This window comes from Scyliorhinus canicula, chromosome 16 (genome assembly GCF_902713615.1).
Source record: "Scyliorhinus canicula chromosome 16, sScyCan1.1, whole genome shotgun sequence".
Taxonomy (NCBI): domain Eukaryota; kingdom Metazoa; phylum Chordata; class Chondrichthyes; order Carcharhiniformes; family Scyliorhinidae; genus Scyliorhinus; species Scyliorhinus canicula.
The window spans coordinates 493793-519620 of record NC_052161.1 but is presented as its reverse complement, the minus strand read 5'-3'; the positions used below and the strand labels follow the sequence as shown (position 1 = coordinate 519620).

General features: G+C 48.3%; 2 protein-coding genes across 4 annotated transcripts in view; both read left to right on the top strand.

Moving 5' to 3' along the window:
- Window positions 1-6819, top strand: part of LOC119979657 (neuromedin-U receptor 1-like) — a 47060-nt gene extending 40241 nt beyond the window's left edge. The window contains exons 6-7 of the mRNA XM_038822185.1: window positions 6325-6494; window positions 6604-6819. Of these exons, the coding sequence (XP_038678113.1) occupies window positions 6325-6494; window positions 6604-6819 (386 nt within the window). The remainder of the gene's footprint in view (window positions 1-6324; window positions 6495-6603) is intronic.
- Window positions 6820-11940: 5121 nt separating this feature from the next.
- Window positions 11941-25828, top strand: part of sh3pxd2aa (SH3 and PX domains 2Aa) — a 367257-nt gene continuing 353369 nt past the window's right edge. For all 3 annotated transcript variants that reach the window (XM_038822069.1, XM_038822070.1, XM_038822068.1), the window contains exon 1: window positions 11941-12207. In XM_038822069.1, the coding sequence (XP_038677997.1) occupies window positions 12130-12207 (78 nt within the window). In that variant the 5' untranslated portion in view covers window positions 11941-12129. The remainder of the gene's footprint in view (window positions 12208-25828) is intronic.

Below are 25828 nucleotides of genomic sequence, written 5' to 3'. Positions count from 1 at the left end.
GTGATAGGACCCCATTTCACCGGGAATTCTGTGCGCTGTTATGGAACCGGAATTTTCCGCCGGCGTGAACAGCCAGTAAATCCTGCCCTTAGCAATTTTTTGGATGAATTGTGCCCACTTGCCTCTAATTATTTATTCCCCAGAAATTATGACAAAACTCACTTGGCTTTTCTTTATAAACATAGGCATGGCCTGAAATAACAATGATCTCCCTTCTACGACATCTCAATTGCACCTTCTGCACCCAGAGTGTTTGTCTTTGATCTTAAATAAAATATTACTACAGAAAATATACACACACCCTAATGTGCCATTAATGCGCCAGATACATATAATATACTTTATATACCAATTTCTTACATTCATTACAGAGTAAGAAAAACCGCAAGTAAAAATACAAAAATATTTTTATTGCCTTGAATTGCATAAGGATATAGTTGAATTTTCCTGGACATGTCACACATGTCATAAGAACATAAGAACTAGGAGCAGAAGTAGACCGTCCGGCCCTTCGAGCCTGCTCCGCCATTCTATAAGATCAGACCAGACATTTCGGAGGGCTAGACAGGTATGTAAGGGAGGTGGAGTGGCACTAATAATCAAGGATGACATCAGGGTGGCATTGAGGGATGATATAGGTTCTATGGAGAATGAGGTTGAATCCATTTGGGTAGAAATTAGAAATTCTAAGAAGAAAAAGGACACTGATAGGCGTAGTCTATCGGCCACCAAATAATAGCATCACACTGGGACGGGCAGTAAATGAAGAGATAACTAATGCCTGTGAAAAGGGTACAGCAGTTATCATGGGAGATTTTAATCTGCATATAGATTGGTCAAATCAGCTCGGTCAGGGTAGCCTTGAAGAGGAGTTCGTTGAATGTATCCGGGATAGTTTTCTGGAACAATATGTAATGGAACCGACGAGAGAGCAAGCTATCCTAGATCTGGTCCTGTGTAATGAGGCAGGAATAATTAATGACCTCATCGTTAGGGATCCTCTTGGGAGGAGTGATCCAAGCATGGTTGAATTTAGTATACAGATGGAGAGTGTGATGATAGAATCCAATACCAGGGTCCTATGCTTGAACAAAGGGGACTACGATAGAATGAGGAAGGACCTCGCTAAAGTAGACTGGAAATAAATATTTTATGGTAGGACAGTTGAGAAGCAGTGGAGTACTTTCAAAGAAATCTTTCATAGTGCTCAACAAAAGTATATTCCAGTGAGAAGGAAGAATTGTAAGAAAAGAGGTAATCTACCATGGGTGTCTAAGGAGATACATGAGGCTGTCAAATTGAAAGAGAAGGCTTACAAAGTGGCCAAGATCAGTGGGAAACTTGAAGATTGGGAAAACTTTAGTCAGCAGAAAGCAACGAAAAGAGCCATAAAGAAAAGTAAGATAGAACACAAAAAAAAACTGGCACAGAATATAAGGGCAGATAGCAAAAGTTTTTATAATTATATAAAACTAAAAAGAGTGGCTAAAGTAAACATTGGTCCGTTAGAGGATGAGAGTGGTCATTTAGTTATGGGATATGATGAAATGGCGGAGGCATTGAAGAAATATTTTGTATTGGTCTACACAGTGGAGGACACTAATAACATGCCAGCAATTGACCGAGAGAAGGTAGGTAGGTGAGGACCTGGAAACCATTACTATAACGAAAGAGCAAGTGTTGGGCAAGCTAATGGAGCTCAGGATAGATAAGTCTCCTGGCCCTGATGGAATGCATCCCAGGGTACTGAAAGAGATGGCTGGAGTAATAGCAGATGCACTGGCGGTAATTTTCAAAAATTCGCTGAACACTGGGGCAGTCCCAGAGGATTGGAAAACAGAAAATGTGACGCCACTGTTTAAAAAGGGAAGTAGACAAAAGATGGGGAATTATAGACCGGTTAGCCTAACCTCTGTCATGGGGAAGATGCTTGAGTCTATTATCAAGAAAGAGATAGGAGGGCATCTCGATAGAAATTGTCCCATTGGACGGACGTAGCATGGATTCATGAAGGGCAGGTCATGCTTGACGAATCTCTTGGAATTCTATGAAGACATTTCGAGCAAAGGGGACCCAGTGGATGTGGTGTACCTAGATTTCCAAAAGGCCTTTGACAAGGTACCGCACAATAGGCTGCTGCATAAGATAAGGATGCATGGTGTTAAGGGTAGAGTACTAGCATGGATAGAGGATTGGTTGTCTAACAGGAAAAAAAGAGTGGGAATAAATGAGTGCTATTCTGGCTGGCAATTAGTGACGAGTGGTGTGCCTCAGGGATCGGTGTTGGGACCACAATTATTTACAATTTATATAGACGATTTGGAGTTGGGAACTACTTGTAAGGTATCCAAGTTTGCAGATGACACAAAGGTGTGTGGCAGAGCAAAGTGTATTGAGGACTGTAAAACCTTACAGAGGAACATTGACACATTGAGTGAGTGGGCAAAGGTCTGGCAGATGGAGTATAATGTCAATAAGTGTGAAGTCATGCATTTTGGTAGGAGTAACAATTGAACGGATTATTACTTAAATGGTAAAAAGCTTCAGCATGCTGCTATGCAGAGGGACCTGGGTGTACTTGTGCATGAGTCACAGAAGGTTGGTCTGCAGGTGCAACAAGTAATTAGGAAGGCAAATGGAATTTTGTCCTTCACTGCGAAGGGGATTGGGTTTAAAACTGGAGAGGTAATGTTGCAGTTGTACAAGGTGCTGGTGAGGCCACACCTGGAGTATTGTGTGCAGTTTTGGTCTCCACAGTTGAGAAAGGATATGCTAGCACTAGAGGGGGTGCAGAGGAGGTTCACTAGGCTGATTCCGGAGTTGAGGGGGTTATCCTATGAGGAGAGGCTGAGTAGCTTGGGATTATATTCACTGGAATTCAGAAGGTTGAGGGGGGATAGATAGATAGAGAAATACAGCACAGAACAGGCCCTTCGGCCCACGATGTTGTGCCGAACTTTTGTCCTAGGTTAATCATAGAATTTTGGACACTAAGGGCAATCTTTCATGGCCAATCCACCCAACCTGCACATCTTTGGACTGTGGGAGGAAACCGGAGCACCCGGAGGAAACCCACGCACACACGGGGAGGATGTTCAGACTCCACACAGATAGTGGGGGCGACATGGGGCCAGTCGATAAAGGCAATCGGCTCAGTGCATCAGCATTTGCGATCTGGGTTCCTGGTTTGTGCTCCAGAGAATACTCGTAGGCAGTGAGCAACAAAGCCCAGCGCTGGATCCATGCGGAAGCAATGGGCAGTATTGGCTTATCCTCTCGGAAAAGTCCGAGCAGAGGCTTATGATCAGTCACGATAGTGAAGTGGCAGCCATACACGTACTGGTGGAAGCGTTTCACCACAAAGACCACCGCCAGGCCCTCCTTCTCGGTCTGTGCGTACTTCTTTTCCGCTGCAGTCAATGTGCGGGAGCGAAAGCTATCGGCTGCTCGGCCCCGTTCTCCATCTTGTGGGACAGGACGGCCCCAATACCATACGGGGATGCATCACATGTGATGAGCAAAGGCTTTCCAGGATCATAGTGGGTTAGTAACCCAGAAAACGACGATTGTTGTCTTACCCGCCGGAAAGCGGTTTCTTGCGGCTGACCCCAAACCCAGGTGTGATTCTTCTTTAGCAGAAGGTGCAACGGGGCCAGCGTAGTTGCCAGATTGGGGAGGAACTTTCCGTAATAGTTTACGAGGCTGAGCAAAGAACGAAGATGCGAAGTGTCAGTCGGGGCGGGGGCCTGTTGAATCGCGCGCACCTTCTCTGCGACGGGGTGCAAGCCTTCGCGGTCCACCTGATAACCCAGGCAGACTACTTCCTTCACCTGAAAGACGCACTTTGTGCGACGTAAACTGACTCCAGCCTCCGAAAAGCGTCTAAGGACAGCCTCCAAATTTTCCAAATGTTCCTGCTCCGACGTCCCTGTAATCAAAACGTCATCCAAGTAGACAGCGACACGTGGTAAACCTCTCAAAATGCCCTCCATGATGCATTGAAAAATTAGCGCAGGCAGAGGATACCCCCCGGTGTGCATTAATCGTTACATATGGCCGGGAGGCAGGGTCCAGATCCAACTGTAGGTAGGCGTGACTCATATCTAATTTTGTGAACGAGAGTCCGCCTGCAAGCTTCGCGTAGAGATCCTCTATGCGAGGCATTAGATATCGGTCGAGCCGGGAAGCCGTATTCACTGTAAGTTTATAGTCGCCGCACAAGCGAACTGTGGCATCTGGCTTCATTACAGGTACAATTGGTGCTGCCCAGTCAGCAAAACGGACAGGCCTGATAATACCCAAAGTCTCCAAACAAGTGAGCCCCCCTTCTACCTTCTCGAGCAGGGCGCAAGGCACCGGGTGCGCCTGGAAATCGCACAGCGTGGCTCCTAGTTTGACTTGGATACGGGCTACTGCCCCTTTTATTTTCCCCAAACCAGGCTGGAATACATCTGGGTACCGTCCCAGTACCTCAGTCAACCCTCCAGAAAGTGTCTGGAGGATGTGCTGCCACTGCAGCCGCAAATGGTGCAACCAGTCCCGACCCAACAGGCTGGGCCTGTGGCTGCGCACCACGATAAGTGGGAAACGCCCCTCTTGGCGTTCATAAACAACAGGGGTCATCGTAGTTCCTGCAGGGGTCATCATAGTTCCTGCAATGTCCAATGGTTCCCTCGTATAGGTGGCCTGTGTGTCGGTTAATGCAAGGGTCTTTATACCCTGCCTGATGCGGTCGAATGTCCTCTGGGCAATCACGGAGACCGCTGCGCCAGTGTCTAACTCCATCTCAAGCGGGTGACCATTGACCTGTACTGTCACCTGGTCAGTTGGAGAGTGAAGTACGCTATCGGTGAAACTCCCACAACAATTCTGAATTTAATATTCCTCAAATTAGATTGGACAATGAAGAAGTAATAAGAAATGTTCTGTTTTGGTCAGACATGATCTCCCCTTAACAAAACCATGTTGACTGTTCTTGATTCATCCCTACCTTTCCAAATGCAGATTAATTATGTCTCTCAGAATTGTTTCCAATAGTTTCCCCACCACTGAGGTTAGACTGACTGGTCTGTAGTTTCCTGGTTTATCCCTCCTCCCTTCTTGAATAATGGTACCACATTGACTATCCTCCAGTCCCCCGGCACCTCTCCTGTGGCCAGAGAGGAATTGAAAATCATTGCCAGCGCCCCTGCTATTTCCTCCCTTGCCTCACTCAGCAGCCTGGGATACATTTCATCTGGGCCTGGAGATTTATCTACTTTAAAGCATGCCAGACCACTCGAACCTGCTCTCTGTCTGTGTTAATCTCTTTAATTTTATTACAGTCCTTCTCCCTGATTTCTATACCTACACCGTCCCTCTCACAAGTGAACACAAAGTGTCATTCATTTAGAACCCAACCGACATCCTCCGGCTCCACACACAAATTATCACGGTGGTCCTTAATGGGCCCTATTCTTTCTCTGGTTACATTTTTATCCTTAATGCATTTGTAAAACAACTTAAGGTTTTCCTTTATTTTACCTGCCAGCAATCTTTCATGATTCCTTTTGCTCTTCTAATTTTCTTTTTAAGTTCCCTTTTGCCGGTTTTTACGCCTCTAGGGCTTCTGCTGTTTTGAGCCCTCGATATCTGCCATAAGCCTCCCATTTTCTCCTGATCCAATGCTATATATCCCTCGATTTCCAAGATTCACTGCATTTGTTGGTCCCGGCCTTTTTCCTGTTAGTCCTGCACTCTCCCTATTTCCTTCTTGAATGCGTCCCACTGTCCTGTCACAGATTTACCTAAAAGTGTCTGTCCCGGTCCACTCTGGCCAAATATATCTGATCGTATTAAAATCGGCCTTCCCCCAGTTTAGAACTTTGATCTCAGGCCTATCGTTCTCCTTTTCCAGAACACTCTTAAATCTAGTTGAGTTATGATCGCTGTCTGCAAAATGCTCCCCCACTGATCCTTCAACCACCTGCCCGGCTTCATTACCGAAAATTAAGTCCAGGACCATCCCCTCTCTTGTAGGTCCTTCTACATACTGGCTTATAAAGTTCTCCTGGATACATTTTAAGAATTTCGCTACCTCTAAACCTTTCACACTACGGTTACCCCAGTTAATATTGGGGAAGTTGAAATCCCCCACTATCACAACCCTATTACTTTCACACTTCTCTGAAATGTATCCAATTCAAAAGGAAGCTGAGATCCAGCATCAGATTGCACAGGAACTCCGGCATACCAACAATCATCTGCATGAGATTGAAGAGGAGTGACCCCAACAAGGGAGAGAGCTACTCACAAGATAACAGGTTGCAATGAAACAAACTGCAGGAACTTGTTGGGAGCCACAAGGGCAGTCAAATTTCTGGCATAACGGTGACGCAAGAAGTGACGACACTACGATCTGGTCAGGAGGGACAGATGAAGGACCAAAGCTGTCTCACCATTTCACAGAGAGCATGGTCTGTGGTGGAATATGGAATCTGGAGGCTGAAGAGCTGGTATAAATGTAGCCAGAATAGTCAGCAAGCTTTTCAACATGTAGTGACTGGTGTTTGACACTGTCCAAATGCACCAGCTGTTACCAATTATTTTGCCTATCCTCAACAGACAGCAAAAGAAGCTCGAAACAAAACCATTGATAATTGTGATCGACTGATGATGAATGTTGCAACAACGATCAACAATCTGTCGGACAATAATGTGGAAATCTCTGCTGGTAAAGTCAGACAACTGCTCGTAACTGAATTATTGATGATGTTTTGTTGTGTAAAAGTATGGAGACTGTCACCGAGACCACTTTTAATACCAGGACTACTTGGATAGAACTAATGCAAAAGTGTCCAAAAGAAAATGTAATTGCTGATATCCTGTCACGCCTGTGATACAGGAAAAGGCTACAATGGACTATATTTATGTCATGTTCTCTTGTTTAAAAATGAAAAAAAACTGGTATATACTGTATGGAATGCAAACTGTATGTCATCTTAAGAAGTGTTTAAAATTGAAAGGGGTTCAGAAAACGAAACTATCTGTGTATATTGATAGAGAGATGTTATGCGAAGGAGATATTAGGAAATTGGGTCCAGAAATGAGACCCCAATGTAGCAGGCAATTTAGGAGTTAAACAGACTGAGGGAAAAAAAACCCCCAGCACAGATCAGAGGGATACACCCACACCTGGTCGGGCTACACTGTCCCAGTCAGACTTAAGCTCATTAATGGGAATACACAGGATGCCCTAGTTCTTTGGGACACTCCTGTCTGACCAGCTATTATCCCATTACAGAGTCTGATGGCCTCTTTATCCGTCATTGGGGGGTTAGTTGCATAGCTATAGCATGGCTCTGCTCTTTTGTATAAACTATACAAGGCATTGGTAAGACGGCACCTGGAGTATTGTGCACAATTTTGGTCCCCTGATTTGAGGAAAGATGTAGTGGCATTGGAGGCAGTTCAGAGGAGTCACCAGATTGATTCCAGAGATGAGGGGTTTGTCGTATGAGGAGAGATTGAGCATTTTCGGCCTATACTCTCTAGAGTTTAGAAGAATGAGGGAAAATCTCATTGAGGTATATAAGATGCTAAAAGGTATGGATAAAGTAGACGTGGAGCTGATGCTTGTGGGGTATTCTAGAACGAGAGGTCATAATCTTAGACTAAGAGGTTGCAAATTTAAAACGGAGTTGGGGAGAAACTACTTCTCCCAAAGGGTTGTGAATCTGTAGAATTCGCTACCACAGAATGCGGTGGCTGCTGGGACAGTGAGTAAATTTAAGGACGAGTTAGGCAGATTTTTAATTGGTAATGGGTTGAAGGGTTATGGAGAACGGGCAGGATGGTGGAGTTGAGGCCAGGATGGGATCAGCCATGATCACATTGAGGGTGTTAGGCTCGGGAGACTAAATTGCCGACTCCCGCTCCTCGGTCATGTGTTCTCAGGAGGATGCTCTGGCTGATTTTGCAATCCAGCCCTTGGTCTGTAACATTGTAGGTAGCCATGATAGAATAGCGGAGCAGACTTTATGGGCTGAATGGCCTAATTCTGCTCCTATATCTTATGAGGAGAGGGCAATCAAACAGCCAAGATGTCGCCTATGAGTTAAAGTCTGGAAACCCCAGCAGAAAACGTTTGTTTGAGGGACTGGGCAGAGATTAGAGAGAGGGAGAGACAAAAAAATGCTGTGTTGAAAGTTACAGAGACGAAGGCTTTGGAACTCGACCGAGAAAGGTCATGAAAATTGCCATCGAGGCAAACTTTGGAAAAGGGTTCTGAAAAAATGTTCCTAACAGAAGATTGCTTCATAAATGCTAGCATTGCCTTTGCCTATTTAAGTGGAACGAGAGCTGCATGTTTATTTAAAGTGGTGTTTAATGGGAACTAGTGTGTTAAGGTTAAGAAACTACATGTAAATGGTTAGTGTTCGAGTTGAAGTTTAAATATTGTTTTTTTTTGTTTTAATAAAGTTTTTAAATAAAATAACAAGCCCTATGTTCTTATATTATCATTTCTGGAACAAATTGATCTTTCTGCACCATCTTAAAACTTTAAAAATAGGTCCAGCCTCTTAGCTACTAATGAGAGCTGACGAGACGTTTGTAACACCTGGAACTGAGATGACTAACCTCCACCAACCACAAGCATATTCCTTTCCATCAAGTATGTCTCTAACCAGCAGAGTTTCTCCCCAATTCCCATTGACCCCAGTTTTACTAATACTCTGTGATGCCACACTTGGTCAAATGCCATTTTGATCATGGTCAGTCACCTCCCCTCTGGAGTTCAGCTCTTTTGTCCATGTTTGAAGAAAGCCTATAATGAGGTCAGGGGCTGAGTAGCTCTGGTGGAGTGTCAGTGAGCAAGTTACTGATCAGCAAATGCAGCTCGACAACACTGTCAATGACCCCTTCCATCACTTTTCTGATGACTGAGTGGGCGGATAGCCTGGTCATTGGCTTGGTTGGATTTGTGCTGCATTTTGTGTACTGGAATTAGCTGGGCAATTTTTCACATTGCTGATTACATGCCAGTGTCATAGTTGCACTGGAACAGCTTGGCTAGGCGCACAGCAAGGAGGGGGGGGGGGGGGGTCTCCACAGCTTTGGGGAGGGGGTGACATGGCACCCTGCAAAGAAGGAGCGCGCCTGTCAGTTTTCCTCTGCTCGCAGGTAGTATGTGTTGTAGCTTCCCCAGACTGACAACTCACCTTTCAGTGTCCCCGTGCTGCTCCTGGTCTCACGGTAATGGTCAGGGGCAAATATGTCAGTCCATGAGGTTACAGATTGTCACAACACTTCACCCCCCACCCTACTCCTCCCTCACACCCTCAGTTGCTGTCCCACACTCCGTCTCACCTCACTCCCTCAGTTTGCTGTCCCTCACACCCTCTCCCCTCACTCCCTCAGTTTGCTGTCCCTCACACCCTCTCCCCTCACTCCCTCAGTTTGCTGTCCCTCACACCCTCCCCCTCACTCCCTCAGTTTGCTGTCCCTCACTCCCTCAGTTTGCTGTCCCTCACTCCCTCAGTTTGCTGTCCCTCACTCCCTCAGTTTGCTGTCCCTCACTCCCTCAGTGTGCCGTCCCAGTTTGCTGTCCCTCAGTTTACTGTCCCTCAGTTTGTTGTCCCTCACCCCCTCAGTTTGCTGTCCCTCACTCCCTCAGTTTGCTGTCTCTCACTCCCTCTCCCCTCACTCCCTCAGTTTGCTGTCCCTCACTCATTCAGTTTGTTGCCCCTCACCCCCTGTTTACTGTCCCTCACTCCCTCAGTTTGTTGTCCCTCACACCCTGTTTGCTGTCCCTCACTCATTCAGTTTGTTGCCCCTCACCCCCTCAGTTTTCTGTCCCTCACTCCCTCAGTTTGTTGCCCCTCACCCCCTCAGTTTGCTGTCCCTCACACCCTCAGTTTGCTGTCCCTCACTCCCTCAGTTTGTTGTCCCTCACACCCTCAGCTTGCTGTCCCTCACTCATTCAGTTTGCTGTCCCTCACTCCCTCAGTTTGTTGTCCCTCACACCCTCAGTTTGCTGTCCCTCACTCCCTCAGTTTGTTGCCCCTCATCCCCTCAGTTTGCTGTCCCTCACACCCTGTTTGCTGTCCCTCACTCCCTCAGTTTGCTGTCCCTCACTCCCTCTCCCCTCACTCCCTCAGTTTGTTGTCCCTCACACCCTGTTTGTTGCCCCTCATCCCCTCAGTTTGCTGTCCCTCACCCCCTCAGTTTGCTGTCCCTCAGTGTACTGTCCCTCACTCCCTCAGTTTGTTGCCCCTCACACCCTCAGTTTGCTGTCCCTCAGTGTACTGCCCCTCACTCCCTCGGTGTACTGTCCCTCACTCCCTCGGTTTGTTGCCCCTCACACCCTCAGTTTGCTGTCCCTCACCCCCTCAGTTTGCTGTCCCTTTGGTGTACTGTCCCTCACTCCCTCAGTTTGCTGTCCCTCCCTCTCACCTCACTCCCTCTTCCCTCACTCCCTCAGTTGCCTGTCCTCATTCCCTCTCCCCTTACTCCCTCAGTTTACTGTCCCTCACTCCAGCAGTTTGCTGTCCCTCACTCTCTCCTCCCTCAGTGTGCTGTCCCTCACTCCCTCCGTTTGTTGTCCCTCCCTCCCTCAGTTTGCTGTCCCTCCCTCCCTCAGTTTGCTGTCCCTCCCTCCCTCAGTTTGCTATACCTCCCTCCCTCAGTTTGCTGTACCTCACTCCCTCTCCCCTCACTCCCTCAGTTTGCTGTCCCTCACTCCCTCTCCCCTCACTCACTCAGTTTGCTGTCCCTCACTCCCTCTCCCCTCACTCCCTCAGTTTGCTGTCCCTCACTCCCTCTCCCCTCACTCCCTCAGTTTGCTGTACCTGACTCCCCTCAGTTTGCTATCCCTCACTCCCTCTCCCCCCACTCCCTCAGTTTGCTGTCCCTCACTCCCTCTTCCCTCACTCCCTCAGTTTGCTGTCCCTCATTCCCCCTCCCCTCAGTTTGCTCCCCCTCATTCCCCCTCCCCTCAGTTTGCTCCCCCTCACTCCCTCTCCCCTCACTCCCTCAGTTTGCTGTCCCTCACTCCCTCTCCCCTCACTCCCTCATTGTGCTGTCCCTCACTCCCTCAGTTTGCTGTCCCTCACTCCCTCTCCCCTCACTCCCTCAGTTTGCTGTCCCTCATTCCCCCTCCCCTCAGTTTGCTGTCCCTCATTCCCCCTCCCCTCAGTTTGCTGTCCCTCACTCCCTCTCCCCTCACTCCCTCATTGTGCTGTCCCTCACTCCCTCAGTTTGCTGTCCCTCACTCCCTCTCCCCTCACTCCCTCATTGTGCTGTCCCTCACTCCCTCTCCCCTCACTCCCTCAGTTTGCTGTCCCTCACTCCCTCCTCCCTCACTGTTTAAACCTCCCGCTGTTTCCCGGTGGGCGGGGCCGGGAAGGGGCGGGGCCGGTGCTCAGAAAGCCGGGCTCTGATTGGCGAGTGTCGTTTGCCTGAGGAACCGGACCGCCGCTGATTGGCTGCTTGTTGCTGGGGGCGGGGCTCCCGCTCCAGCCAAACAACAACCAGGCGCGGGAGACACAGAGACCCCCGGCCCGGCCCGCGACACCCACCCCCCCCGGCCCGGCTCGCGACACCCACCCCCCCGGCCCGGCCCGGCCCGGCCCGGCCCGCGACACCCACCCCACCCCGGGCACAGAGACCCCGACACCCACCCCCCCGGCCCGGCCCGGCCCGCGACACCCACCCCACCCCGGGCACAGAGACCCCGACACCCACCCCCCCGGCCCGGCCCGGCCCGCGACACCCACCCCACCCCACCCCGGGCACAGAGACCCCGACACCCACCCCACCCCACCCCGGGCACAGAGACCCCGACACCCACCCCCCCGGCCCGGACCCCGACACCCACCCCCCCCGGCCCGAACCCCGACACCCACACCCCCCCGGCCCGGCCCGGACCCCACCCCGGGCACAGAGACCCCCGGCCCGGACCCCACCCCGGGCACAGAGAGAGAGACCCGGAGCGCACACCCGCCCCGAGACCCGGACCCCGAGAGCACCGGGAGCGAGACCGAGACACCCGGACCCGGGAACATCGGCACGGAGCCGGGACCCGGACCGAGAGCCGGGGGAGCGGGACCCCCGGGTACCCGGCACAGACACACAGGCCCCGGGCGGGAGATGCAGCCCCCGGGCCGCGCGGTGACGGATGTTCGCGTCCAGGACGTGGAGAAGCGGAGGAGCCCGAACAAGCACTATGTGAGTCTGGGGGTCACTCCGGGCACTGGGGGGTCACTCCGGGCACTGGGGGGGGTCACTCCGGGCACTGGGGGGGGGGTCACTCCGGGCACTGGGGGGGGGGTCACTCCGGGCACTGGGGGGGGTCACTCCGGGCACTGGGGGGGGGGGTCACTCCGGGCACTGGGGGGGGGGGGGTCACTCCGGGCACTGGGGGGTCACTCCGGGCAGTGGGGGGTCACTCCGGGCACTGGGGGGTCACTCCGGGCACTGGGGGGGTCACTCCGGGAACAGGGGGGGGTCACTCCGGGCACTGGGGGGTCACTCCGGGCATTGGGGGTCACTCCGGGGCCGCTCAGTGGCCGGAGCTCCAGCTCTAACCTCCCGGGGAAGGGGCTGGTTGTCCTCCGGCTTCGTGAGAATAGACTGTGTCTCCGGGGGGGGGGGGGGGGGGGAAGGGGGAGGAGGAGGAGGAGGGGGGCTATGTGGTCTGGGGGGGGGGGGGGAGAGACGGGGCGGTACAGCTTGGTTTGGGGGGGGGGGGGAGAGTCAGTCAGTTGTGTGAAATATTGACTGAGCAGGAGCCCAGCTTCCCTGTGACCATGGGGTTAGTGCGGTCTCGGTGTGACCATGGGGTTAGTGAGGTCTCCCTGTGACCATGGGGTTAGTGCGGTCTCCCTGTGACCATGGGGTTAGTGAGGTCTCTGTGTGACCATGGGGTTAGTGAGGTCTCCCTGTGACCATGGGGTTAGTGAGGTCTCCCTGTGACCATGGGGTTAGTGTGGTCTCCCTGTGACCATGGGGTTAGTGCGGTCTCCCTGTGACCATGGGGTTAGTGAGGTCTCCCTGTGACCATGGGGTTAGTGCGGTCTCGGTGTGACCATGGGGTTAGTGCGGTCTCCCTGTGACCATGGGGTTAGTGAGGTCTCGGTGTGACCATGGGGTTAGTGTGGTCTCGGTGTGACTATGGGGTTAGTGAGGTCTCCCTGTGACCATGGGGTTAGTGAGGTCTCCCTGTGACCATGGGGTTAGTGTGGTCTCCCTGTGACCATGGGGTTAGTGCGGTCTCCCTGTGACCATGGGGTTAGTGAGGTCTCCCTGTGACCATGGGGTTAGTGCGGTCTCCCTGTGACCATGGGGTTAGTGCGGTCTCGGTGTGACCATGGGGTTAGTGTGGTCTCGGTGTGACCATGGGGTTAGTGAGGTCTCGGTGTGACCATGGGGTTAGTGCGGTCTCCCTGTGACCATGGGGTTAGTGTGGTCTCGGTGTGACCATGGGGTTAGTGTGGTCTCCCTGTGACCATGGGGTTAGTGAGGTCTCCCTGTGACCATGGGGTTAGTGAGGTCTCCCTGTGACCATGGGGTTAGTGTGGTCTCGGTGTGACCATGGGGTTAGTGTGGTCTCCCTGTGACCATGGGGTTAGTGTGGTCTCGGTGTGACCATGGGGTTAGTGTGGTCTCCCTGTGACCATGGGGTTAGTGCGGTCTCCCTGTGACCATGGGGTTAGTGTGGTCTCGGTGTGACCATGGGGTTAGTGTGGTCTCCCTGTGACCATGGGGTTAGTGCGGTCTCGGTGTGACCATGGGGTTAGTGTGGTCTCGGTGTGACCATGGGGTTAGTGCGGTCTCGGTGTGACCATGGGGTTAGTGAGGTCTCCCTGTGACCATGGGGTTAGTGAGGTCTCTGTGTGACCATGGGGTTAGTGAGGTCTCCCTGTGACCATGGGGTTAGTGCGGTCTCCCTGTGACCATGGGGTTAGTGTGGTCTCGGTGTGACCATGGGGTTAGTGCGGTCTCCCTGTGACCATGGGGTTAGTGAGGTCTCGGTGTGACCATGGGGTTAGTGAGGTCTCCCTGTGACCATGGGGTTAGTGCGGTCTGTGTGACCATGGGGTTAGTGAGGTCTCGGTGTGACCATGGGGTTAGTGAGGTCTCCCTGTGACCATGGGGTTAGTGCGGTCTCCCTGTGACCATGGGGTTAGTGTGGTCTCGGTGTGACCATGGGGTTAGTGTGGTCTCGGTGTGACCATGGGGTTAGTGAGGTCTCCCTGTGACCATGGGGTTAGTGTGGTCTCGGTGTGACCATGGGGTTAGTGTGGTCTCGGTGTGACCATGGGGTTAGTGTGGTCTCGGTGTGACCATGGGGTTAGTGAGGTCTCTGTGTGACCATGGGGTTAGTGAGGTCTCCCTGTGACCATGGGGTTAGTGTGGTCTCGGTGTGACCATGGGGTTAGTGTGGTCTCGGTGTGACCATGGGGTTAGTGCGGTCTCCCTGTGACCATGGGGTTAGTGTGGTCTCGGTGTGACCATGGGGTTAGTGCGGTCTCCCTGTGACCATGGGGTTAGTGTGGTCTCCCTGTGACCATGGGGTTAGTGAGGTCTCCCTGTGACCATGGGGTTAGTGCGGTCTCGGTGTGACCATGGGGTTAGTGCGGTCTCCCTGTGACCATGGGGTTAGTGTGGTCTCCCTGTGACCATGGGGTTAGTGAGGTCTCGGTGTGACCATGGGGTTAGTGAGGTCTCCCTGTGACCATGGGGTTAGTGTGGTCTCCCTGTGACCATGGGGTTAGTGAGGTCTCCCTGTGACCATGGGGTTAGTGCGGTCTCTGTGTGACCATGGGGTTAGTGCGGTCTCTGTGTGACCATGGGGTTAGTGAGGTCTCCCTGTGACCATGGGGTTAGTGCGGTCTCTGTGTGACCATGGGGTTAGTGAGGTCTCCCTGTGACCATGGGGTTAGTGAGGTCTCCCTGTGACCATGGGGTTAGTGAGGTCTCGGTGTGACCATGGGGTTAGTGCGGTCTCCCTGTGACCATGGGGTTAGTGAGGTCTCGGTGTGACCATGGGGTTAGTGAGGTCTCCCTGTGACCATGGGGTTAGTGCGGTCTCGGTGTGACCATGGGGTTAGTGCGGTCTCGGTGTGACCATGGGGTTAGTGTGGTCTCGGTGTGACCATGGGGTTAGTGCGGTCTCGGTGTGACCATGGGGTTAGTGCGGTCTCCCTGTGACCATGGGGTTAGTGTGGTCTCGGTGTGACCTAGACCAAAATAAGATGCCCACAGGGTTTGGTCGTCAGGGCCCCAACATGTGTGGATAGATGGCACTAAAATAGGTGGGATAGTAAGCTGCAATGAGGAAATAAGAAATTTTCAAATTGGTAGGTTAGCTGAGGGGGGCAAAATTTGGCAGATGGAGTTTCACATGGATAAGTATGAGGTTAACCATTTTGGTCAGAAAAATGTCAAGGTTTCTTGTCTAAATGGAGAGAAATTTGTTTTGGTGCAGAAGGATCTGGGTGTCTTCGTGCATGAATCTCCGGAAATTAGAATGCAGGTACAGTCGGTAATAAGGAAGACAAATAGAATATTTGCCATTATTGCTGAAGGAATGGAGTATAAAAGTAGGAAAGGGTGCTGCAACTGTACAAGGTATTGGTGAGACTGCACCTGGAGTACAGTATATAGTTTCGTTAGAGACAGTTCAGAGGAGGTTGACTGGATTGATTGGGGCTTAGTCTTATGAAGAGAGATTGAGCAATTTAGGCCTGTAGTCTCTGGAGTTTAGAAGAATGATGGGAGATCTAATTGGGGTATATAAGATGAGAAAAGTTATTAACAAAAGTCTATGTCTATACAGCATAATAAATAGAACAAAAGAACAAAGAAAAGTATACCACAGGAACATGTCCTTTGGCCCTTTGAGCCTGCACTGACTATGCTGCCTGTCTAAGCTAAAACCTTTTACACTTCCGGTGTATGTATCCCTCTATTTCCATGCTATTCATGTATTTGTCAAGACTCCCTTTAAACATCACTCTTGTACCTGTTTCCACCACCTCATCCAGCAACTACTACTACTCTATGTTTTAAAAAACCCACTTCCCTAGCACATCTCCTCTAAACTTTGCCCTTGTACCTTAAACCTTTATGTTCCCTAGTAATTGACTCTTTCAACTGGGGGAAAAAAAGCTTCTGACTGTCCACTCTGTCTATTCCACTCATGATTTGCCCCTCATAATTTTGTAGACTTCTTTCAGGTCACCCCTTAACCTCTGTTGTTCCCTTGAGAACAAACCAAGTTTATACATCCTTTCCTCATAATTAATGCCCTTCATAAAAGACAACATTCTGGTAAACCTCTTCTGCACCCTCTCCAAAGTGTCACATCCTTCTGTGTGGCCTAACTAAGGCCCTCATCACTATCTGCAAGTCCACAAACTTACTAATCAGACCAGTTACATTTTCCTCCAAATCATTTATATATATATATACTACAAATAGCAACGGTCTCAACACTGATCCCTGCAGAACAGCACTAGTCACAGCCCTCCATTCAGAAAAACACCCTTTCACCCCTACCCTCTGTCTTCTGTGATCTTGCCAGCTCACCCCTGATCCTGTGTGACTTCACCTTTTGTACCAGTCTGCCATGAGGGACCTTGTCAAAGGCTTTACTGAAGTCCATATAGACAACATCCACTGCTCTTCCTTCATCAATCATATTCGTCAGTTTCTCAAAAATGTCAAATCAAATTAGTGAGACATGGCCCCCTCTTCACCAAACCGTGCTGTCCCTCGCTAATACGTACACTTGCTTCCAAATGAGAGTAAATCCTGTCTCGAAGAATCCTCTCCGATAATTTCCCCATCACTTATTTAAGGCTTACTCGCCTGTAATTTCATGGATGATCCTTGCTATCCTTCTTAAACAAAGGAACAACATTCGGTATTCTCCATTCCTTTAGGAGGAACTTCTTCACCCAAAGGGTTGTGAATCTATGGAATTCCTTTCCCAGTGAAGCAGTTGAGGCTCCTTCATTAAATATTTTTAAGGTAAAGATGGATAGGTTTTTGAAGAATAAAGGGATTAAGGGTTATGGTGTTCGGGCCGGAAAGTGGAGCTAAGTCCACAAAAGATCAGCCATGATCTCACTGAATGGCAGAGCAGGCTCGAGGGGCCATATGGCCTACTCCTGCTCCTAGTTCTTATGTTCTTATGGAACCTCCCCTATAGCCAGTGAGGATACAAAGAATACCTGTCTTTCACGAAATGTGAACTATCATGACCATGTGATAAATATTATTGTAATGGAATTTGGCTGATTATTAGTTCAATTGAGGGAAAGGGAAGTCACAAAGGCTATGTTGTGCAATTTGTAGTGTGATTCTTGCTTTATAGTAAGCATGTTGTGCAATTGATATTTTATACCTGGTCATTGCTTATTCCTCTACATCAATTTGCGCTCACATTTCATTGTTGGTTGCGGGACTTGCATGTACATTTCTGAAACTACCAAAGCAACAGTGTTTCATTGATTATAAAGATAAAATGTGTTGTGAAGTCCTGAGATGAGATGCATCCCAGGGGACTGAGAAGGAAGTCACTGCTCTCAGGAGAAGAGAATTCCAATGATTCATGACCCATGAGAAAAAGATGACCCCTCCACTTGGTCCTCATGGGAGTCGCCTTATTTTTGAGCTGTGGCCCATTACATTTTCTGGATAAATATTTGTATTGTTTACATAATAGTTGGACAGCAGCTTTCCATCTCACAAGACAATTGTTTGTGCTGTGTAGTAAACTCTGGCATGGCTGTTTCTACCACGTTTGTGGCAGACAATGGACTAAGATGCGTTATTTGCTGAACTCTATCTTTCTGTTCACTTCTTGTGCCCCTTCAAAGTCAGCCTTGGAGGTCATGGCTGTTGACTGTCTCATGGATGTCATTGTCTACCATCTTCATATTCGCATGCAGATGTGCTTGTAACAATGCGTCTCCTGCAGGTACCCCAGTATGTCCTCACTGTCCAGAAGGTCTTTGGGTCTATTGCGCCTCACCTGCATCCTGGACCGTGACTTTTTGTCTTGCTGATGGTTAAATCAAACTCTTTACTGGCGTGAGGGATTCCACTAAACTTATTCCTCATTATGGAATTCGAATGTGCCAAGTCAGTGCACAGCAACTCTGAGGGCTTTGTGCACTTCTGTCTTTGGATCTTGGGTGGACATGACAGAGCCACTTTGTCTGTTCTGGTCTGTAAATAGACATCCTCTGTAGATGAGCTGAAAGTATAGGATAGCAGTGAAGAGTAGAGTGTCAGTCACTTCCAGGGGAAGAACGCAACCCTTTTTGACCCCACTGTGGGTGGCGCTAGGTTCTAGTGTTGCCCTGTCATAGCTGACCGTAGCCATGTTGTCATGGAAAGCGGAGATCACACTGAGAAGTTCCAGAGGCAAACCAATTTTCTCCACCTTAAATAGACCCACATGGAAAATCAAGGGCTCCAATTGCTTTATCTACTTGTTAGCAGTTGGTTCTGCAAGCCATGGCCCTCTGCTTCTCTACTTGAATCCTTTTCAGACTCCCTTTCCATGATCTGCTGTTGATCGACACTGGCTACATCATCTCTTGGTCAAATACACACTGCCGCAATGGTACCCTGGCCTCTTTGCAAACAAACCACCTGAATTAAAAAATACAGAATTGCATGCTGAGATTTATCATGGGGCCCTTGATCTGAGTCACACAACAGTGTCCTTCATGTCACAGCTTTGAACCATACAGATTAAGAGTTGATGCTTGTATGAAGTTTGGAAAATCCCTTGTGCAATCTACCCAGTTCCAAAACTGGCTCCCTCCTCCCACGTCCAGAGCAGTCGGGGCAACTCCGAAGTTCTAAATTCAACCCGATAAGTACCTGGATCTGTGCCTTAAGTGCTCTAAGCTACAGGACTATGGACCGAGTGCAGGAGGGTTCTCTATGATTCGGGATGGAAAGGTACCAATGTAGCCCTATTTAATACGTGGCTTGGATCCTTAATGAAGTACTTGAATTATGATATTTATATTTCTGAAAAGAGAAGCATGTTGCCAAGGCTCCACGTTGACATTCACTTTTGAGACGGATCAGTCAAATGTGTCCCCTTTCCTTAATTTGCTAGTTGAGAAATCTATTAACGGGTTCTTCAATACTCATGTTGGGGTAACCGGTCTGTAATTTCTGAAGTGTGTCTCTTTTTCTTCCGCCCCTCTTTTTAAAAAAAAATTTTACACAGCGGGGTCGCATTTGCCATCCTCCAGTCTGCTGGGACTGTTCCAGAATCTACAGAACTTTGAACGGTTACTGCCAACGCCTCCACTATTTCCATGGCCAACTCCTTTGGTACCCTGGGATGTAGATTATTTATTGGCTTTCAGTCCCAGTAATTTCTCCTGCACTTTTTTTGTTTTTAGTAATACTGATTTTCTTCAATTCATCCTTCACTAGATCCTTGGTTCCCCAGCATTCTTCAATGAAGGAAATAACATTATTCTAAATATTTCCGTATCTTCCACAATATATTACAGTACGCCAGAATCTTCTATTTTGAAATGCATATGTCAACTAATTGACATAGACATAGAACTGACAGTCCAGAAGGAGGCCATTTGGCCCATCGAGCACCGGCCCTTGGAAAGGCAAATGTCACACCGCCACACTATCCCAGTAACCCCTCTGAACCTTTTTGGGCACTAAGGGCAATTTAGCATGGCCAATCCACCTAACCTGCACATCTCTGGACTGTGGGAGGAAACCGGAGCACCCGGAGGAAACCCACGCAGACACTGGGAGAACGTGAAAACTCTGCACAGGCAGTGACCCAAGCAGGGAATTGAACCAGGGACCCTGGAGCTGTGAAGTAACTGTGCTAACCACTGTGCGACCATGCTGCCCCTATTGCTTGTTAAGCTGGCCTTGGTGAATCTTTCCCGTCAAGCAGCATAAAGCCTCCATGCATCTTTTTAACAGACACAAGCAGTTGTCAGTTTAATTTTTAATTACCTGTGTATTTTGCAAATTTTGAGAAATGGAAAATTTTCAGGCTGAGGGAAGTTTTCATCTTGCCATGTTCTGAAATCTATGTTTAAGTGCAAGCCAGGTCACTTCCTGAATGCAATCTATGGCCTTTGGTAACTTTAACTTAAATAAGTTTTCTGGAAAATTCAAAACTATGAGTTACAGTAATGTACAGTACACTTCATTCATCAGGTAAGCATTTCTGTATATGTCAAGCTATTGGCGTTTGTAGCAAAACCAACCACCTTCTCAGCTGCAATGTAAATGTGCCAAGTTCTCAACCCACTCGCTGCCGGTGGTGTTGTAAGGAAACTTTGACAGAGTGAATGTTCCTTATGATCATAAGAAGGAAGGACGGTAGAAAGAGGGAAAATCGACCGTGTATATCTAAGGAAATAAGGGAGAGTATCAAATTGAAGGAAAAAGCATACAAAGTGGCAAAGATTAGTGGGAGACTAGAGGACTGGAAAATCTTTAGGGGGCAACACAAAGCTACTAAAAAAGCTATAAAGAAGAGTAAACTAGATTGAGAGTAAACTTGCTCAGAATATAAAAACAGATAGTAAAAGTTTCTACAAATATATAAAACAAAAGTGGCTAAGGTAAATATTGGTCCTTTGAGGATGAGAAGGGAGATTTAATAATGGGAGATGGCTGAGGAACTGAACAGGATTTTTGGGTCGGTCTTCACAGTAGAAGCCACAAATAACATGCCAGTGACTGATAGAAATGAGGCTATGACAGGTGAGGACCTTGAGAGGATTGTTACTAAGGAGGTAGTGATGGGCAAGCTAATGGGGCTAAAGATAGAAAAGTCTCCTGGCCCTGATGAATTGCATCCCAGAGTGCTGAAAGAGATGGCTAGGGAAATTGCAGATGCACTAGTGATAATTTACCAAAATTCACTAGACTCTGGGGTGGTCCCGGCGGATTGGAAATTAGCAAACGTGACACCACTGTTTAAAAAAGGAGTTAGGCAGAAAGTGGGTAATTATGGGTCAGTGAGCTTAACTTTGGTATTAGGGAAGATGCTGGAATCTATCATCAAAGAAGAAACAGCGAGGCATCTGGATGGAAATTGTCCCATTGGACAGACGCAGTATGGGTTCATAAAGGGCAGGTCGTGCCTAACTAATTTAGTGGAATTTTTTGAGGACATTACCAGAGTGGTAGATAACGGGGAGCCAATGGATGTGGTATATCTGGATTTCCAGAAAGCCTTTGACAAGATGCCACACAAAAGGTTGCTGCATAAGATAAAGATGCATGGCATTAAGGGTAAAGTAGTAGCATGGATAGAGGATTGGTTAATTAATAGAAAGCAAAGAGTGGGGATTAATGGGTGTTTCTATGGTTGGCAATCAGTAACTAGTGGTGTCCCTCAGGGATCAGTGTTGGGCCCACAATTGTTCGCAATTTACATAGATGATTTGGAGTTGGGGACCAAGGGCAATGTGTCCAAGTTTGCAGACGACACTAAGATGAGTGGTAAAGCGAAAAGTGCAGCGGATACCGGAAGTCTGCAGAGGGATTTGGATAGATTAAGTGAATGGGCTAGGGTCTGGCAGATGGAATACAATGTTGACAAATGTGAGGTGATCCATTTTGGTAGGAATAACAGCAAAAGGATTATTATTTAAATGATAAAATATTAAAACATGCTGCTGTGCAGAGAGACCTGGGTGTGCTCGTGCTTGAGTTGCAAAAAGTTGGTTTATAGGTGCAACAGGTGATTAAGAAAGCGAATGGAATTTTGTCCTTCATTGCTAGAGGGATGGAGTTTAAGACTAGGGAGGCTATGCTGCAATTGTATAAGGTGTTAGTGAGGCCACACCTGGGGTATTGTGTTCAGTTTTGGTCTCCTTACCTGAGAAAGGACGTACTGGCGCTGGAGGGTGTGTGGAGGAGATTCACTAGGTTAATCCCAGAGTTGAAGGGGTTGGATTACGAGGAGCGGTTGAGTAGACTGGGACTGTACTCGTTGGAATTTATAAGGATGAGGGGGGAGCTTATAGAAATATATAAAATTATGAAGGGAGTAGATAGGATAGATGCAGGCAGGTTGTTTCCACTGGCGGGTGAAAGCAGAACTAGGGGGCATAGCCTCAAAATAAGAGGAAGTAGATTTAGGACTGAGTTTAGGAGGAACTTCTTCACCCAAAGGGTTGTGAATCTATGGAATTCATTGCCCAGTGAAGCAGTTGAGGCTCCATCATTAAATATTTTTAAGATAACGATAGTTTTTTGAAGAATAAAGAGATTAAGGGTTATGGTGTTCAGGCTGGAAAGTGGAGCTGAGTCCACAAAAGATCAGCCATGATGTAATTGAATGGTGGAGCAGGCTCGAGGGGCCATATGGCCTACTACTGCTCCTAGTTCTTATAATCATGTACTAAAAAAGCTAGGCCACTGTATGAGGTTCCTTTATGATATATATTATAAGTCTAATCGATTTGCTAAATTCACACTTCTTTGTTGTTGCACAACTTTATTTGGTGTTAAACACTTGGTGATATCTTGCAGGCATGAATAATGCTGTACAGTACATGTTCATTCTTCTCCTGAAAGTGCATAAAATAGGAAAGCTAAGCACTGGTCAAAGTAGAGGAGCAAATAAGGATTAAAACAAAGTGCTGGAAAAGCTTAGCAGTGTATTTGGAGAGAAAGCCAGAGTTAACCTTTCAGTCCATTATGATGGCACAGTGGTTAGCACTGTTGCTTCACAGCTCCACGGTCCCAGGTTTGATTCCCGGCTTGGGTCACTGTCTGTGCAGAGTCTGCACGTTCTCCCCGTGTCTGCGTGGGTTTCCTCCCGGGTGCTCCGGTTTACTCCCACTCCGGTTTCCTCCCACAATCGAAAGATGTGCATGTTAGGTGGATTTGCCATGCTAAATTGCCCTTCGTGTCCAAAAAGATTTGGGATAGGGTGGAAGTGTGGGCTTAAGTAGAGTGCTCTTTCCAAGAGCCAGTGCAGACTCGATAGGCCGAACGGCCTCCTTCTGCACTGTGAGCTCTATGATTCACTGAAATATAGCTAGTGCCGAAGCTATCACAAATGTAAGTCTCCAATAACTAAAAAGACCTTTGTGTCACTATGGTAAGGAACATTGTGACTCAGCAACCACATTCATCTGGATACGCTCGAGAAAGATCTACTTTGGAAATATTTTTGCCTCCCAAGAGTCCAGAAAATACATCTTCGATAAGCTGAAGCGAATAATGGTCAGCACACAAGACTGGATTGATTTGAAATCCCTGCTTATTCTTACTGGACCATCCCTCTTTAACACAGGAATGATTGGTGTTGCCCAGTAACAGGCTCATTGTCTCCTGCATCAATTAACCTCTCATGTTGTTCTTCCACTTTTGAGTGGATGGCATAGGGTACAGTACATGCTTTACGGCACTTGGGCACACTGTCTGCCTTGATCTTAACTCTGTTTCCACTCCAGTAATGGATCCAAGTGACTCTTCAAATACCTTGGCATGCTTATTCAGATTGTAGATCGTTTGTAGAATCGACAGGTTGGTTCACTATGGCCCAGTTGAGCTTTATCTTTCTCAACCATGATCTACCAAACAATGCTGGAAAGTTTTCTTGGGCAACGTGAAGTGGCAACTCCAGTTTTTGGCCTTAATGTTCACATTCCCCTTGATGTATGCCGTCAGTGGCATGACCTCTTTTGTGTATGTCCTCTGGGCGACGTCTGATAGTTGTGAAGGTAGATGTTTTGGCTTCTGACTGTATATTGTCTCCGGGATGAGGGTTACTGCCGTGCCTGTATCCACTTTATCTTGATAGTGTTTCCATTAAGTGTTGGATTAAACCCAAAAGTGTTGCTGATTTCCTTTTTATCTGATGAGGCATCAAGCTTGAATTCTTCAAGCTGACTTGATACATTGTCCCCTAGTGAGTCTTTAGTTCCATCAGTTAACTGATAAACTTGACCAGCAGACTTGACTGTTTCTTGGTACACATGTTTTGGAATGTGGCCTACTTTACCATAATTTTTGCATTTATTCTCCTTGCTCACAGCATTTTCCTGCTGAATGTCCCACTTGAGTACAGCGGTGACACGCTAGTATTTTCGCAGACCTGGCTTTAGCAGTCTCCATCTTATGAACTTTTGCTTGGACTCCATGAAGCCTATTTTGCTGCACGTTATGTGGAAGTAGTGTTTCCCATTTCAGTTTTCGGGGTTAATGCATCTTCAGTCCACTGTTTCCTTTTGGATGGCTTAATTTCTAAGGCCACAAAAGAATCTGCCTTGAAGTGTATCATTCAAGTTTTTGACCAAATTTACGTAGTGTTGCTATGAGTTGCGAAATGGTTTCCCTTTCTTCCTGCGCACAACAATGGCAGAGGGATGTCTCCGCTCTCAGCAGCAGGTGGGGAGAGAATGTCCTTCCAAGATTGTCATTAACTTTTTGTTGGTCTACTCTGGTTTAGCTGGGTGGTCTTGGTTTTGTAACAACATGACTGTTTTTCACCCAATGGAGCTGAGAAATGTTGCTCTTCCTGAGCAGTAGGTTGCAGACTTGGTAGCTTTATATGTTCCTATTCCCACAGCCCCTTTACAGTGACACCTGTGCTGTCGACGCAGGTTCAACTCACTACAAGCAGTAAGTACACCTGAAACTTCAAGTTTTATTTAAAAGATATGCTCCAGTGACACACTGTTGTATCGGTTGTATCCAGATTAATTTGTGTAAACGTGGAAGTGAGGGTTTAAGTGGGTCGGTGCAGACTCGATGGGCCGAATGGCATCCTTCTGTACTGTATGTTCTAATAGCAGCTGTCGCAACACTGATGCCTCACTATGATCTGCTCACTGACTTTCCACAATGATCTGAATGAACATAAAACAGTACAGGTCCTTCGGCCCACAATGTTTTGCCGACCATTTAACCTAATCTAAGATCAACCTAACCTACACCCCTTCAATTTACTGCTGTCCATGTGCCTGTGCAAGAGTCGCTTAAATGTCCCTAATGACTCTGACTCCACTACCTCTGCTGGCAGTGCATTCCACGCATCCACCACTCTGTGTAAAGAACCTCCCTCTGACATCTCCCCTATACCTTCCTCCAAGGTAGCACGGTAGCATGGTGGTTAGCATAAATGCTTCACAGCTCCAGGGTCCCAGGTTCAGTTCCCGGCTGGGTCACTATCTGTGCGGAGTCTGCACGTCCTCCCTGTGTGTGCGTGGGTTTCCTCCGGGTGCTCCGATTTCCTCCCACAGTCCAAAGATGTGCGGGTTAGGTGGATTGGCCATGTTAAATTCCCCGTAGTGTCCTAAAAAAGTAAGGTTAAGGTGGAGGAGGGGGTTGTTGGGTTACGGGCGTAGGGTGGATACGTGGGTTTGAGTAGGGTGATCATTGCTCGGCACAACATCGAGGGCCGAAGGGCCTGTTCTGTGCTGTACTGTTCTATGTTCTAATTGCTTTAAAATGATGTCCCCTCGTGACAGCCATTTCCGTCCAGGGGGAAAGTCTCTGGCTATCCAGTCAATCCATGCCTCTCATCACCTTGTACACCTCTATCAAGTCACCTCTCTTCCTTCTTCGCTCCAGTTATGAGGAACATCAACTCACACTGGCCTAGACGTCAATGTACGGAGTTCGACAATACAAGATCTGATCTCAGTATCTTTAATGGGAGTGGTACTTCGTTTGAACACTACGGTCGTACCTCAATCTCTTCACAAGGATGTACTGGCTAAACAGCTGGCTTGTAATGCAGAGCAAGATCAGCAGCACGGGTTCAATTCCCGTACCGGCCTCCCCGAACAGGTGCCGGAATGGA